Source organism: Cryptotermes secundus, unplaced genomic scaffold (genome assembly GCF_002891405.2).
Source record: "Cryptotermes secundus unplaced genomic scaffold, Csec_1.0 scaffold408, whole genome shotgun sequence".
NCBI classification, from domain to species: Eukaryota; Metazoa; Arthropoda; class Insecta; order Blattodea; family Kalotermitidae; genus Cryptotermes; species Cryptotermes secundus.
The window spans coordinates 133,436-149,812 of record NW_019724588.1 but is presented as its reverse complement, the minus strand read 5'-3'; the positions used below and the strand labels follow the sequence as shown (position 1 = coordinate 149,812).

The 16,377-nt window shown below is 40.0% G+C and overlaps 1 protein-coding gene across 2 annotated transcripts in view; it reads left to right on the top strand.

Annotated features, from left to right (window-relative positions):
- The window catches only part of LOC111862336 (piwi-like protein Siwi), a 63,181-nt gene that overhangs the window by 9,927 nt on the left and 36,877 nt on the right, over nucleotides 1-16,377 (top strand). For both annotated transcript variants that reach the window (XM_023847636.2, XM_023847637.2), the window contains exons 5-8: nucleotides 1,136-1,347; nucleotides 8,328-8,513; nucleotides 10,857-11,027; nucleotides 14,640-14,795. In XM_023847636.2, the coding sequence (XP_023703404.1) occupies nucleotides 1,136-1,347; nucleotides 8,328-8,513; nucleotides 10,857-11,027; nucleotides 14,640-14,795 (725 nt within the window). The remainder of the gene's footprint in view (nucleotides 1-1,135; nucleotides 1,348-8,327; nucleotides 8,514-10,856; nucleotides 11,028-14,639; nucleotides 14,796-16,377) is intronic.

The window sequence follows — 16,377 nt, the reverse complement described above, 5'->3', positions numbered from 1 at the left end:
ATTTTTCAGAAGTAGGATTTTATTTGTAAGCCGTTTTTGTGTTAATGTAAATTTTTATTTGTAATGCCTGGTATAATAGTAGAATATTGCTTATTAAAAGTAGAATTTTTATACTTGGATTCGAGTTCAGTCTTATTTATGTGAATCTCTGACCTGGACAAACATGCCTTGGTTTATCTAATTTTGAGCATAAAAAAATGTCTTGTGTGTCATATTCAAGTCACATGCCCCTGAAGCGCTGAGAATGAATGGTGGTTACTGCTTTGGCTCTGGAAATGAATTGAAATATAAGAGTCCTATCTTCTGAGATAATAATGCCATGTAGTCTGTTGAAAGTCAATAAATTGATGTTGCATTGGTTTTTGTTGCTATAAACCATACTCTTATCATCGTTTCTCTGTAATTTGTTAGATATATACGTCATCTTAGAACATGGTTTTGTGGCCTGGCTCTGCTTCCCCATATCTGATATTGCAAACCATGTGTTTTCATTCCTTACTATTCTGCACAGCTTGTCATTAAATTACTGGGAAGGAAGAGGGGTAGAACAGTTATTTTCAACACTAATCATTAAAGAAGTCACTCATTGTCAGATGTAAAATGTAGTTCTAGCAATAACTTACATGCTGACTTTAAGTTGTGGGTCAGAAGTGACTGAGAAACAGTCACTGGGTTATGATACAGTGTGGCTGTGTAGGTGGATATTGATGTTTCAGAGTATCAAGCAAAGGTCATCTTCAAGTTTGGCATGTGTGTAAGTTGAGAAAGAGGCTAATTGTATATTGACATGTTGCAAGGAATGTGGTCACTGAGACCCAAGAGAGGGGGTAAGAAAGAGGTGCAACACAGAGGACCAAAATCTGTACAATCAATGACAGGAAAACCTCAAAACTTAATATTTCTAGGTTACTTACTAGTCATTCTCACTACAGTGACTAAGAAGAGTGCTGTTTGTTATGATGTGACGCTATATAGTCTCATAGAAGTTTACTGGTTTTGTGGAGGAATATTATGGTGTGAGACTCACAGATATGGCTTTCTTAAAATGGAACATTGTTCAGTATTCCCCAGTTTGTTACCAGGCTTCAGATAATGACTGAAAGAACAGTTGATAGCTTGTGTTATTTTGTAACAGGTACATCAGGTCAACAGGTGATGCTAAAGGCTAATTACTTCAGATTGGAAACTCACACAGATTGGTGTTTGTACCAGTACCGTGTCGATTTTGCTCCTGAAGAGGACAGGACACGTATACGCAAAGCATTATTGCGTAACCACCAGGCTGTGTTAGGCAGTTACATCTTTGATGGTACTGTGATGTACACTAGTCATCGCCTTAGTCAGGATGTAAGTAGTAAAGGTTACAGCTGCATCTCTTAAATCACTTTTATCTGCAGTGAGTTCTTCTGTATTGCTATACCAGCTTCCCCTTAGTCCCCCCATCATCCCTCAGTGGTATGTTGCTTTCACGCCTTTCCTACCCTATTGTCACTGATGTATAGCATACCCTCCCAAAAGAGCATTTCTGTTTAAATGCGCCATGCATCGAAGTGAGGCAGGGTGAGAGCATTCAGGGATGCTCATCTTTGACGAAAGTTACAGCCAGTGCTTCTGAACTGTGGGTGTTGATTGCTCCAGTATTAGTGTTAGTGTTGGTTTAGTAGTGTTTAGTTTGTATTCTTTCTCTTTTCCTTTGTATACAGTGACACAACTTCTTAAGATTTCTTTTGATTGTGGATTTGAACTCTAAGCTGAGGAAAATCTTGAATAGAGGTAAGTATCTGTGGGGTTATTGACTAGACAGCATTGAGATTGAACTACGAGCAAAGGACAACCTTAAAATGAGGAACATTAAATGGGGGTAATAATATTCATGTATATTTCTGTATGCTGATCCTTTTTTTTTTTATTGGTAGTGGGGTGGGGCTAAGTCTCTTGCACTGCGGCCACTTCTGGCCTCTTGTACCGGCCCTAGATGATAGGTGAGGGTGATTGTGGAGCAATTGGTGGAATGAAGATTAGCAGGGGAACCGAAATACTCAGAGAAATCCTGCCCCAACACCACTTTGTCCATCACAAATCCCGGGATCGAACCCGGGCTGCCGCAGTGGGAAGCCAGCCACTAACCACTTGAGCTATGGTGCGGCCATATGCTGCATAGTGCATTGGTTGATGAGGTGAGATCTATAGGTCAGTGATGTATTTCAGGAGGAAAATTAAATTATTAACTGGCAAGAATGTAGGCTTGCCCAGGAAGAGATATAAATACTGTTGGTGATTGAATGTGAAACTTGTGCAACATGTGACTGAATGATTTATAAGAAGATAAGTATGATAATTTATTTACTTTCTTAATATTGACCCTCCAGCAGATGTTTTGTTGTTTGCGCGCACGCATGTGTGTGTGTGCGCTCATGAACATAATTTTGTGAATATGTTGGTAGAGCATGGCTTGAAAGGAACTTTACATGCGTGGTCAGAGTTTGTACCACTTCATATGCTCTTTCAAATGCTTATATATTTTTTTCTGTGAAGAGAACATTGTCTCCATTCTTTTCAGTCAGCATCTACAGTTTTTTTTTATAAGCAATGGTCACGTGTATGAGTGACTGCAGGCAGGGTTTGGATTTGTGACTTGATTTATTGACCACTTATACACGTGACTTGTAACTACCAGTAATTATAATGCCATCGCTAATCTCGACGCTTTACAAATGATTAGAGCACACACTAATTGTTTTACAGCCTGCAATCTCTTCACTAGTCATTTTCTGGCAACGGCTTCTAACAGTGGATATTCTTCAGCTTCTGCGCTCATGCTATTGCTGACTGGCTACCATCTCACAACTGACTCAGTGCTTCAGCTGACTAACTCCCAGGCTGGTGGCCATCTCACACCAGCCTCCTAGTCATTTCTTCACAGACTGACTTATTGATTCAACTTACTAACTCTCAGGCTTGCGGCCATCTCACTGACCTAGTATTCTCTTCACAGACTGAATAGAGCTGCAACTTGTCCCGCTTATAACCCCTTGGGCATGGACCATATAGGAAACAGCTCTTCTATTCTTGTACTTCAACTGTTGCTCCAGAGACATGGCTGTGGCACAGACCACAGAAAACAGCACTTCCAACAGTTCCTCCATTGTTGCGTGTTGATTCATTGCTGTGGGAACCTGTTAGTTTGCAATCAGTACCTAGTAACGGGTCTGCGTGCTACAATGTGTATATCATGTGAGCAGAAATGGTAGTTTCAACATAGCTGTATTTGTCCAAAATGATTTATTCAGTTTTATTGACCCATTACAAAATTATTTTCTGTTTGAACATCAAAATTGGCATTTCATTTTTAATTGAGTCACATTTTTTATCAATAGCAATATTGAATAAGACCCCAGTTTTCTTGGTGGCTTGAACTTGTTCCCCCCTCCATTTGGTTTGTAGTTGTTCAGATGCTGTCTTGTGACACAGGAGGTTACATATTTTCAGTTATTTGCATAAGTAACCCCAGGAACTGAAACGTTTTTGTCTGGTTTCTATACACAATTTTTTATTGCTAGTGGGGTGGGACTAAGTCCCTTGCACTGCTGCCACTACCAGCCCCAGATGATAGGTGAGGGTGATTGTGGAGCAATTGGTGGAATGAAGATTGGCAGGGGAAACCGAAGTACTCTGAGAAAACCTGCCCCAGCGCCACTTTGTCCACCACAAATCCCACTTGACCAGACCCGGGATCAAGCCCGAGCCGCCGCAGTGGGAAGCCAGCGAGTAACCGCTTGAGCTATGGCGCGGCCTTCTGTACACTAACTATACAACTTCTTTCCAAACATAATCTGTTGTATTTAAATTTGAAAAATTGGTGGCGACTGTATGGGTGATATGAATGTAAAAAATTTTTAGCATTCAGAATGAAAAATATTTTTCTGTGCAAAGAGTCACCAGAACTGAATAAATCATGTATGCATTCTTTGGTGTGTTCAGCATGGTTTGTATGTGAGTATATATCATACATGTATTAATTTTTGACCCTCGCCCCTTTTTAGTACCACCAGGTGTATGTTGTCTCATTGCCTCCATGTATATGAATGCATTGTAATAATAAATTCTGTTTAACCCTTTCACTGCTACTGTGTTAAGTAACTCTCAGTACCCTCTGTGCTGAATTATTTTTTAATAAATCGTTTATAAATAATTTAAGTGCAAAGTATGAAAATTTGTAATAAAATGTAACTAATCTTACCTCAGACAGGGAACAGGCAGAAGTTGCAAAAATGTTGAATTATTCATTATTTTTCACAGGGGAAAAGTCCATTTAAATCAGGGTTGTCCAAGATGGCCAAAAACATACATAATTCACAATCCTAGTCTTATCACCATGTCACATATTGACCAAAGTCCACAACTTTATTTAAAATTAATGTAGAAAGCACCGCACACTATACGAAGTCATTTATACTAGCCCTGTGAAATACCCGTGTCACATGACCATGGAGCATGTGCAACGCTGTGCAGATGCAACCTTTTACATTTCTTAAGCTAGAGGGCAAAAGAATGCAGCCATTGAAATGAATGATGCTTCATTATGTTCCCAATAGATGAATGTTTGCACCTCCCAAGTTTGAATGAGATTGGTGCAAAGAAACTTGAGATTTGAAAGTCTATAAAGTTGCAATACAGGGTTTGTTGATCGCAGCAAGGACGCCATGTTTTTCAGACATATGTTGACCACAGCAGTTTAAGGGTTAAAGAGCACTTATAAGCTGGAGGAACAAGTTTAATCTTAAATGGGAAATTGGAGAATTTCTGCATGAAATAGAAATCACACTAGAAGAAGACAGGTGTAATCTATGAATTTTGTTTGTCTCTTAGCTGCAGTCAATAAAGCAAGTTGAGGAACAATCAGGGTGTATTCCGTGTTATACATTTCAGCCACAACTGTTTGTGTTCACTTGCTACATGTACAGGGCAGAATTCTTGCAAAGATAAATAGAGGCTTTATTTGAAATACTACAAAGTTCATATTGCCTTGAAAAGATTTCTGTGTTTTCTCACAGAAATGTACAGTCAGTTCTTTGTAATGTATAAATGTGCTATACCATTATAGTACCACTTCTAGGTTTGTGTTGAACCCTGAAGAAGACCTATTAAAATTACTCTGTCCATTTGCATACACGAAAGAGCACGAGAACTGCCAAATGGATATTCATGAAATTTGTTGTTGAATTTTACTACAATTTGTCAGCACATTCCAGTTTTAGTTAAACAGTAAAAGTAGCACACTTCACATGAAGGCATACGTGCACTTCATATGTCTCAGGTATAATTCACTGTGTAATTATCAGAGCAAAGAATGTTTTGTACAAAAGCTGTAGAAAACTGAAGCATGTTTTATACCCAGTACACTTATTGCATAAGTGTTAAGGTGTCCAGGAAGTTGTTGCTTTATGCATTTTTCCTAACTTTTATATTCAGCAATCACTATTGATCTTCTGAACATACATGATGATCACTGAAGTATTTTATTCTCAATAATAATTGAAAACTCATCAGAACAAGTACTTAAAATATTTGAGCTTATGATGAAATTACTTGAAAATTGCTGTTAGCATGTAATTTATATTTTCTGCAAAATGTGCATGTTTGAACACTGTACTTCTGGTCTTCTTTGCAGTACTTGTTGAATGCCATGAATATAAGTGTTGACTCATTCCGTCAGAAAATGATTGAAGATGGCCTCTAATTTAACCTTTAAGAGCCTNTTTCTAACATGATTTTTGGTCACCATCTTTATAAGTTGCCTCTCTTCCCACCGGCGTCGTCTAACGGAATGTTGGCTTCGTGTGGAAATCTTGGAAACATCCGGAAATGCAGAGTCCCACATCACACTTCACGCACTTTATCCGGACGGTTCTTCGTTTCCCAGGCGTAGAGCACACTCGACATCTCAATTTCGAAGTAGAGGAAGTCGACCAGTGCTCTTGTTTGGACTCCTCTATTCGAAATGACCCCGATGAAACGGCAGGTGTTCGACCCCTGGGCCTTTGAGGGCGAGGGGGGGCCCTTCCAGCATGCTCCAGCATGTTCCTCACAAGGGCGAGACGAAATTCTCTGTGTGACAATTTCGCGCCACAGGATGACAACAGGATATAACTGTTCAGAATCGTCAGATCCAGGAGATGGAAAAACAATTTATTTGTCCATTTCCAGGTTCGACCACAGATGCTATAAATGTTTGCCATTGTGTCCGCTTTGTCGACATAACCCATGTGCTTGTTGTAGTTAGCAACAATTGCTGGCTTGATGGCATTTCCATGCTCATCACAGAAACTGCCTTCTGCTGGAGGAGAGTGCATATTTGTCAGCATGTAAACGTCACGTTTGTCCTTCCAAACTAGTGCTGTCAAGTTCTGTCTCACCCTAACACGAATGTCCCCTTTCTTCAGTCGAAATTGTCTTCGTCGAAAATCGTCAGGCAAGCCCTTCCGATTAGGTCTGACTGTCCCACAGCACGTTATGTTCTTTGTCATCAGTTCGTCAAACAAGTCGAGTGAAGAAAAGAAATTGTCCATGTACAGTTTGTGACCTACGCCCTCAATACGTCTGCATAGGTCCCTAACTGTAGCATGTGTCGCTGTCACGTCTTGGCTGGCACGTGTCCTGTCTTTTCCTAGGTAAACTTTCATGTCATAAGTATATCCAGCGGCGTCACAAATTTTGAAGATTTTGATTCCGAAACGTTTGTGTTTCTTAGGAATGTACTGCCTAAAAACCACCCTCCCTTTGTATTTTACAGTTATTTCGTCAATAGCCAAATGTTCGGAAGGGTTATAATATTTTTCAAATGCGTCTTTGAGAGTGTCGAAGATGGTCCGAATTTTCTATAGTCGGTCATAACTGTCGGCATTCCTGTCAATTTCTGTACTGTTGTCTGCAAAATGAAGAAAACGAAGAATGTGTAGAAAACGGTCGCGTTTCATTGTCTAAGAGTAGAAAGGCGTGGCAAATTGTTCTAGAGTCGACCAGTAGTCCTTTAGTCTGCCTCTATTGTCATGTCCCATTTGAATGATTATTTCTAGAAACAGAAACATCTCGGATTCGGTCACGTCAGGCCGCGGAGAAGGTCCGTCTTGACGTCTGTCTACGTGCTGATGGTAGTACCTATTCGTTTCTTCCACCAGCAGACGGATAATCCCTACGAAATAGAGCATTAAAACGCAGAAAGGGGTGGAATCATTATTCATGTGTGGAGCTTCATTGGTATTTAACCCCACAGCTCCACCTGAATAATTATTCACACTCCTCTTGCCACGCTGGTGTGGTGGTCCCCAGGTTGCCGACGAAGATGATGGGTTTTCGTCGAAATCCATTTCTGAATCACTTTCCTCAACGCCACTCTCAGAATTGTCGGTAAAACAATCTGATTCGGAGTCATTTATGAGTTGAAAAATGTCTGAATCTTCCAAACGACATGACGCCATGGTGAGCTGACAATATCACTGTTCTCGCTGTGAAACTTTGAAGCTCTATGACACTGCTTGGCTGTGCTTGGCCTTGAGAGTTGTGATAAACTAACCAAGCCTGGTCAGTACAGAGAACTTGTTGCGTATAAACAATCAACGTTCTTATAAATGGAGATATACACGCCCACATCTCTGCATACCAAAGAAGGTACGTGTATATGCTTCGACACATGCAAGACTAAACATAACCATCTTCATAACCATCCGCCGTGTTGCCACATCTACATACAGCATTCTTAGTTAGAGAACTATATGGATTCTTGTAGACAGACGACAAATTTGGGAATTTTATACTTGGAATCAGTCTAAAAATTTTTACACATTTTATAAAGTCTCTAAATTACAATATCTGATTCTATATGCTTTCTAGAAAAAAAAAACAGCGTTTATGTGGTTCGTCTATCACAAAAATTGTAGAAATCAGCAATTTTAGGAAATGATTACAGTTTTTATTGCTTTAAAATTGCGGGTATTTAAATCAAATCCGTCCCGCTGCCATTACTGGAATTTAAAGGGCCGTCACTTAAAGGTCAATTTTCATATTGCAGCATTCTGTTAGAAGGTACAGAAGCAGCCGACAAACTTCTCAAAGGTTATGCATTGATTGTAACATGTGTATCATCATCATGATGGGCTACCTATTCGTTACCATCTTGGAATAGTGGATTTCAATCTTTTGTATTGTAAGCAGTGTGACACTAGTCTAGCTGGACATTCATATGCACCATGTGTGACCCACAAATGATAGAGGTTAATTATATCAATGTTACTTTTTTGCACTGCATAATGAGATTACCTGTATTTCAGAAAATTGAATTATTTTCCATCCGGGCATCAGATGAAACAAAAGTTCGCATCATGGTGGGTTTAGTTGGTGATATGAAAGAAGGAGATTTCCACTACTTACAGTTCTTCAATATCCTTATGCGGAAGGCTCTTTCCCATCTGGAACTGGAGCTTGTAGGGCGCAACTTCTTTGATGCAAAAGCAAAGGTATTGCATCTTTCTACATATTTTTCAAATCTTGTAACATGGATTCTCTGCCTCATATAGCATAGTGAAATGATTTACTAGAATAAATTATTGATATGCCTTTCACATTTTGTGCATAGTATCTGTCTCTTAAGAATTGTGTAATATGCAAATCAGTTTCCATCAGATTTTGAATTTAAAATTTGAAGATGGTTTATGTAATTATGTAGGAATGTATAATCACTGGAATGCTGAAAGTGGCTTTATAGGCATGTGTGAGTATTTTTCAGTTTGATATGGGAATTAGGAAGATTAATAGAATGTAAATAAGAGAGAATTTCCTTTAGCAGACTTAATTTTTTTAACTGTCATCAGAATTTAAAAAAACAGCCATTTATCCACAATGCACAAAAGTGTACTACTGTATTTTTTCTGAATGTAAGATAGCCCTAGGAAATATATCATCATATAAAAAGCAATTATATGAAGTAGTTTCATATTACAAACATGGAAATGAAAATAAATGTTTGAAAACATGTCACTTGACATATCTTAGTTAATTTCTCTCTTGAACTCACAAGCCTATATTCATCTTCACCATTATTCCTCTGTTCATCATTCTTGTTGTCTCTCTTAGCATGAAGCTTCACAGTTCTCATTTTCTGTCCATATCTTCTGCTCACACTATGTTTCTAGCCAGCATTTCCAAATTTTTCCTGTCCTCTACCATCCATTTTATCAAACATACAATACTACTTTAAATCCTTTTACTGTTGTTACTTTTGGAGAGATTTGTTACAGTGGTCTTGATCCATTGACACAGTAGTTCTACACTGGGCTTCTTTACTGAATTATGTGGTCTAGGAACAAGGTACTACCAAGAGCTGTTTGGAATATACGAGGGTCGATCAATAAGTACCCGTGTTTGAAGACAGGTGGCGTTGCTGAGGGAAGTTGACATTACCGTCGTGTACTGCCATCTGTCAAATGACACCATACTGAATTTCAGACTGATTCATACGTTACTTTTTATTTGGCAGCCAGTTGCATCAGACGTGTTTCGTCTTTCTCAATACAATGGAAAAAGTGCAATATCGATCCGTAATTCGCTTTTTATTTTTGGATGGAAAAACATGCGAAGAAATAAAAGCGAAGTTGGATGCCATCTATGGGGACCCTTCACCATCTATGACAACCGTGAGATATTGGTTCAATGAATTTAAATGTGGTCGTACATCTGTTTTTGATGAGGAGCGGCCAGGCCGCCCGGCAGACGTCGTTACCGAGGAAATCGTTGAAAAGGTCCAAGACAAGATTCTCATTGATCGCCGAACTAAAGTGCGCGAAGTAGCAGAGGCCGTAGGTGTGTCGTACGGAACGGCAATCAGTATTTTACATGATAACTTAAGTATGAGAAAGGTGTCGGCCCGATGGGTGCCGCGATTGCTCATGGTGGACAACAAGCGGATACGGCTATCAATGTCGAAGCAGTGTTTGGACCTCTTTAAGCGAAATTCGCAGGAGTTTTTGCATCGAGTCATCACCGTTGATGGAACCTGGATACATTATTATATGCCAGAGACCAAGCGACAGTCAAAACAGTGGATTCTTCCGGGTGAATCTGCTCCGAAGAAGGCAAAGACGGTCCGATCGGCCGGAAAGGTCATGGCCACGATTTTTGGGGATTCGAAGGGAATAATCCTTGTGGACTTTTTGTAGAAAGGAAGAACGATCACGGGGCAGTACTACAGTGAATTATTGGACCGATTCGATAAGAAATCGAAGGAGACACGGCCCCATTTGGCTAAGAAAAAAGTGCTGTTTCACCACGATAATGCACCAACACATTCATCCGGAATTGTCGTAGCCAAATTGCATGAACTGTGCTACGAATTGCTGCTGCACCCACCGTACTCACCCGACCTGGCTCCCTGCGACTTTTTTCTGTTCCCCAACATGAAAACATGGCTCAGGGGAAAAAAATTCAGCTCAGAACGAGGAGGTTATCGCCGAGACAGAAGCGTAGTTTGAAGAGTCTGACAAATCGTATTTTTTTGGAGGGGTTAAAGAAATGGCAGAAACGTTGGGAAAAGTGTATCGACCTCAAAGGAGATTATGTTGAAAAATAAAAAAGAAATTGTGAAAAACTTATATCTTTATTCCTAACACGGGTACTTATCGATCGAACCTCGTAATTGTTTCAAAAGAGGCTTATTCACTAGAACTTTTATTTGCTAGGTCATCCCTGTGAAGTGTGTAATGGTTTTGTTTATTTAATATATAGTTTTCACTCCTGTTTTACAGGATTATTATTGTGATTGTTTTTTTTTCATAATTTTACCAGAAGTCCTTGGGTTGTTTCAGATTGTTGTAGCAAAACACAAGTTGGAACTTTGGCCTGGCTATCTGACATCGATCCGTCAGCATGAGGCTGACATACTGATGTGCTGTGAAATCACACACAAAGTTATGCGACAGGATACTATCCTGGACTTATTGACAGAGTGTCTACATCGTGGAGAACAAAATTACCGGGTGGGTTTTTTATGTCTGGTTTAGTGGTGGTGAGTCTTGTTGATTTACAAAATGAGGCTGGAAGTATACTCATGGACTACAGTGCCCACCAATTTATGTGGTAAAAATTTCCAATAAAGTAGATGTGGATTTTTATATTTAATGATATAAACATACAGCTGAAAATATTGACATAAGAACCCTATATAAAGAAATTCCTCTACTTTTAGATTGTTGCCCATTGAAGTGCGCATTTCTGAGAATTATTTTTGATTTGTTGTGCCTGCTTGGAAACCAGGTTCATGATATTGGCTGTGAACACCAGCCATGAATATTGTAAAGTGTTTAGTTACTGAAGACACCGTTCAGATTGTTAATTGGTTTATTTAACAACCTACAAGTCGTAACTACAATTGATTATAACACTGTTCCGGGGTTTCACACTTTATAACCCTATTCGCAATAATCTCTTCACACTGTTGCGGATTTTCACACTTTATAACCCTATTCACAATAATCTGTTCACTCTGTCCTCAGTAGTCTACACGTATTCACAGTACGGAAGCTATATACGTGTCACTGTGTTACACACTCCCAATTACTTCTCAGTTATCACAAACTATCACTGATTATCACACGTGTCCGGTTCTTCTTTCCGCGACTGCTGCTAGATTCCAACTGTATTCCTCCAGCTCACACACTCCAAATTGTCACGTGTTGGGTGTATAATGCGAGAAATAACTTCACGCCTTATTGGATATAGTGAATTTTATTTCACACTTGCTCATACAATCACACAGTTTACAATCTCACAGCTACTGCTATCTGCAGTATTACAATAACTTGGCCTGCGAAGGCTTGACTACAACTGACTGGTTGACTGACTCACTGCCGGCTAACTTCTAACTAGCTTGAATAGTCTTCGCTGCTCCTTATTTAGCCCTGTTATGGACAACACAGAAAACAGTTACGTAATAGGCACCACTGTTGTCTGATGCCTTGTTTGCCGACAGCCTAGCAACGCTGTCTGGAGTTGTTTACTGCTGAGTAGCAACGGCGGCATCCCACATTACGTCATCGCTGGCGAGGGAGGGGGTGTCCTCCATAGCACAACACGTCACACCGCTCCCTCCTTAAAGCTGTTCGTCCCGAATAGCCTAATGGTGCACCGCCGTTCCTTTTCTTCAACGGATGGCTTTCTGCGTCCTATTATTTCGGCTACTCCTTGCAGCGACTATTCTCCTTCTGTTACAATATTATAATGTCCAGCTGTCAATTATGTACATGCTGAGATTCCATTTGTGTATAGAACTTTCGTTCATACACAGGAATAAGTCTGATGTATAATGATGCACAGTCCAATACCATGATATGTTTGGTATTCAGGAAATAAAAGTTTTCATGCATGACAATGACTAGAGTGTCTGTGTAAGGTTAAGACCTTGTTGATTTCTTCTCCCTAAATAGAGAGTTATGTTATGAACCTCCTTCTGTATATATATATGATTGCAAAACACATCTGAAGTCACGCTTGTATATGCTACCTATATTTAAAATTGTAAATAAACTCTGTAATATAATACAGGGTGGGACGCAGAAACTTCCTTTTTGTGAAGGGAGGGGAGGTCGCAGAAAAGTGGGGATAGTCTTGGTGAACGCAGCAGTCACAGAAGTTTCTGTCTAATACCCCTCAGTAGGAAACATGAGGTGGACAAGTGAGCAGCGTGCATTTGCTGTCGAAGCCTATTTTTCGAACAACCATTCCTATGTGGCGGTGCAGCGTGCATTCCGTACTCACTTCGGAATTAAGCCCAGAGGTCTGGTTCCCAACTGGAAATCAATTGTTTTGTGGGTAGAAAACTTCAGGACAACTGGGAGTGTGGTAAAAAAATATCAGGATGACAACGAACCGTTATGACGCCAGAAAATGTGGAGGCAGTTCGACAGTCGAATTTGAGATTTCCAAGATGCTCTGCTCGCAAACATGCAGTCTCCCTAGACATATCCAATCGTTTAATGTGCCGAATTCTTCACGAACATCTTTATTTCCATCTCTATAAGATGGTTGTTGTGCAAGAATTGTCACCACGTGATTTCCAGAACTGAATAACGGTGTGCGAAACGTTATTGGAAACTTTACCCCCTGACACACTTGTTTTCTTTAGTGATGAGGCACATTTTCACCTATCCGGATATGTCAACAAGCAGACTATGCAATTGGAGTGGTAACAATCCCAGAGACCTCCATGAGAGGCCACTTCACAGTGATGAGGTGACAGTATGGTGTGCATTGTCGAGAGTTGGAGTAATTGGCCCATATTTTTTTAAGAAGACAATCATGCAGTTACTGTCAATTCATAGTGGTACATGGACATGATTAAAAACTTTTTTCGAACCGGCTCTCGAAGAAATGCATCTAGGAAATGTCTGGTTCCAACAGGATGGTGCCATGGCCCACACAGCCTGAGCTTCGATGACAGTTTTGAGGGCAAAGTTCCTCGGACGGCTCATCTCACTTTGAGGTGACATCCCGTGGGCAGCGCACTCACTTGATCTAATGCCCTGTGATTTTTTTAATGGGGATACCTCAAGGCAGAGGTTTTTAAACATCGCCCCACAAACCTGCTTCAGCTGAAGAATGTTATTTGGTAGGAAGTAGCCAAAATTCCAGTGCACATGTTGGGACATGCAGAGGGCAACTTCAGAAAACGGTTGCATCAGTGCATAGAGAACGGTGGCCACCACCTTCAAGATATTTTGTTTAAAACTACATGATTTAAAACTTTAAAGCATGTTCTTTCATTAGCTAAACATAAATCTTGTCTATCAGCAATAATTTTTCTTTTATTCTCCTTCAAAAAAATGAAGTTTCTGCGCCCCACTCTGTATAATAGTAGCAGTGGTGGCAGCAGTTGTTGGTAACAGTATATTTTGATAACAGAAACAAAGGTGTTAGCCCATGGTAAATTTATTTTTCAGCTTTATTTTCATATAGCAGCTTTAGTTTTCCTATTTATTGCTGACTTTTGGAAGTATGAAATTATTTGGCAGTGGTGACAACTTTTATGGCTATTGTTTTTGAATGTTATTCATTGTTCCAGTTATATGAAAATGGGGTTATGGATAAAGGCCCAATAAATAGCTCCCTACTTTTTCTTTATCTATGCTGTTTTTGGTTCTATATTCTTAAAGGGGCACACTAGCATAGTTGGTTGAGGTAGTATGCTACAAGATGGAAGGTCGTGGATTCCATTCCTCATGAAGTCATTTAGATTAATTTTCTAAATGTCATTGTTGTGTCATAGTACAGTATTTGCTAGTCCTAAGTTTTGTTCATTTTAACTTGATAACCTATACCAGGTGCACACTGTTTTTCATGACACTGCAGATGATGAAAACCCAGTTATGACTTGGGCCAACATGTGTAATAGGAGAAACTTTCTGGATGTCATAAGTTCATGAGTTATAAACTTCACAGTTTTAAGTGAGAGCTACAGAAGTTGATGAAAATGTATTGGAGAAAGTATCAACTTTTGTATGTAAAGCATTTGTAACCTGCGCATATGTAAATACATTATTCTTTTAGTGAAATTCATATTTCACATTGTTCATAATCCAATTTCCTACTTACAGAATGTGTTCACTAAAGCAGTCCTTGGCTGTATTGTCCTGACTGGGTATAACAATCGGACATACCGTGTGGATGATGTGGATTTTGAGCTTTCCCCAAGGAACACATTTAAACTTCGCAGTGGCGAAAATATCTCATATGTAGATTATTACCTTCAGGTGAGTGTATTTTGAGTAAGCCTCGTTTTGTTTTTAATCATCACATTTAGTTTCAGCTTGTGGCTCAAGTTTGTAGTCTTGAGATCAGAAGCTAGTGGCCCCAAAAGTTGATATTAGGTGTTTTCTTACATTTTAATATAATCGATCAGCTGGAAGTGGGAATAATATGCCTTTTGCAATTTCTGAAAGGTACACATATATTCTTTTGTAATCTTCAATTATGCTGAACATTTTCTTTCATCTACGACATGTTAGCATACATGATAAAAAAGGTAAAGTTGTCCATGTGCTTAATTAGTTAAGTACTATGCTATGAGGATATATGGAGGAGTGGAGGTATAGCTCCACCTTTCTTGATCTCAGCAATAGATGGAGGTGGTCAACTTCACGCCCTGGCCGCATTACCCCTGGAGAAAGAGCCCTGGGTATCCATTGGATAGGAGGCTGGGTGGCCCCAAGAGCCCTTCAGTATTCCGACTCATGAAATGTTTCAGGAATTGACTCTTTTCTCTTTTTCAGGTGATTGGTTATCATACTTCAGCATATACAAGGGTCATACTGAAAGTCATGAGCAACAATTTTTTGTAAAGTAACATGCTTTATTATTGACAAACCAAATACGCCACCTCAATCTACAGACCTTTCTTTATTTTTCCACATAATCGCCACTTCTTTGTACACATTTCTCCCAGCATTCTGGGAGTTTGAAAATTCCCCTTCTGTAAAATTCCGTTCCAGCCATCCGAAGACACTGACGCACTGCTTTCTGAATTGCCTCCCTTGTCTCAAAACGTTGTCCATGCAGCTGAGCCTTCACAAATCCAAAAAGATGGTAGTCAGAGGGTGCCAGATCAGGGCTATAGGAGGGGTGTGGAAGAACTTCCCACCCCATCTTTGCAGTTACTTCCAATGTGAGGCAAGCGGCATGGGGCGAGCGTTGTCATGCAGGATGATGATGTTTCGTCCCGGAAATTTATCGCTCAATGCACGATGGAGCTTGTGCAGCGTCTGGACATAACGAGCAACATTGATGACTTGTCCACGTTCCAGGAATTTGGCCAGAATAAACCCCTCTGCATCCCAGAAGACTGTGCCCATCACCTTCGCAGCTGATGGCACTGTCTTTGCCTTCTTTTTTGATGGAGACTGCAAATGGTGCCATTCCATACTCTGCCTTTCATTTCAGGCCCAAAATGGTGAAACCAGCTTTCTGTCACCTGTCACAATACAGAGCAAAATATCATCGCCTTCGTGTCGATATTTCTGCAGCAGTTCTGAGGTGATGGCTTTTAACTGACCTTTGTGGTCTTTGGTCAATAACCGTGGGACCCAACGAATACAAACTTTTCTATAGCCCAAGCTTTCAGTCATCTCCTATACTGCACTGTGTTCTGTTCCAAGTTTTCGGGCTATTGTGTCCACACTCACACGCCTGTCATCTTGAATGATCTCATCCACTCTTTCCTTGTTGCATTCAGTTGAGGCTGTTCGAGGATGACCGCTCCGAGGCTCATCTTCGATGCTGGTGTTCCCATCTTTAAAATGTTTCACCCATTTTCGAACACTGCTCGCACCCATGCAC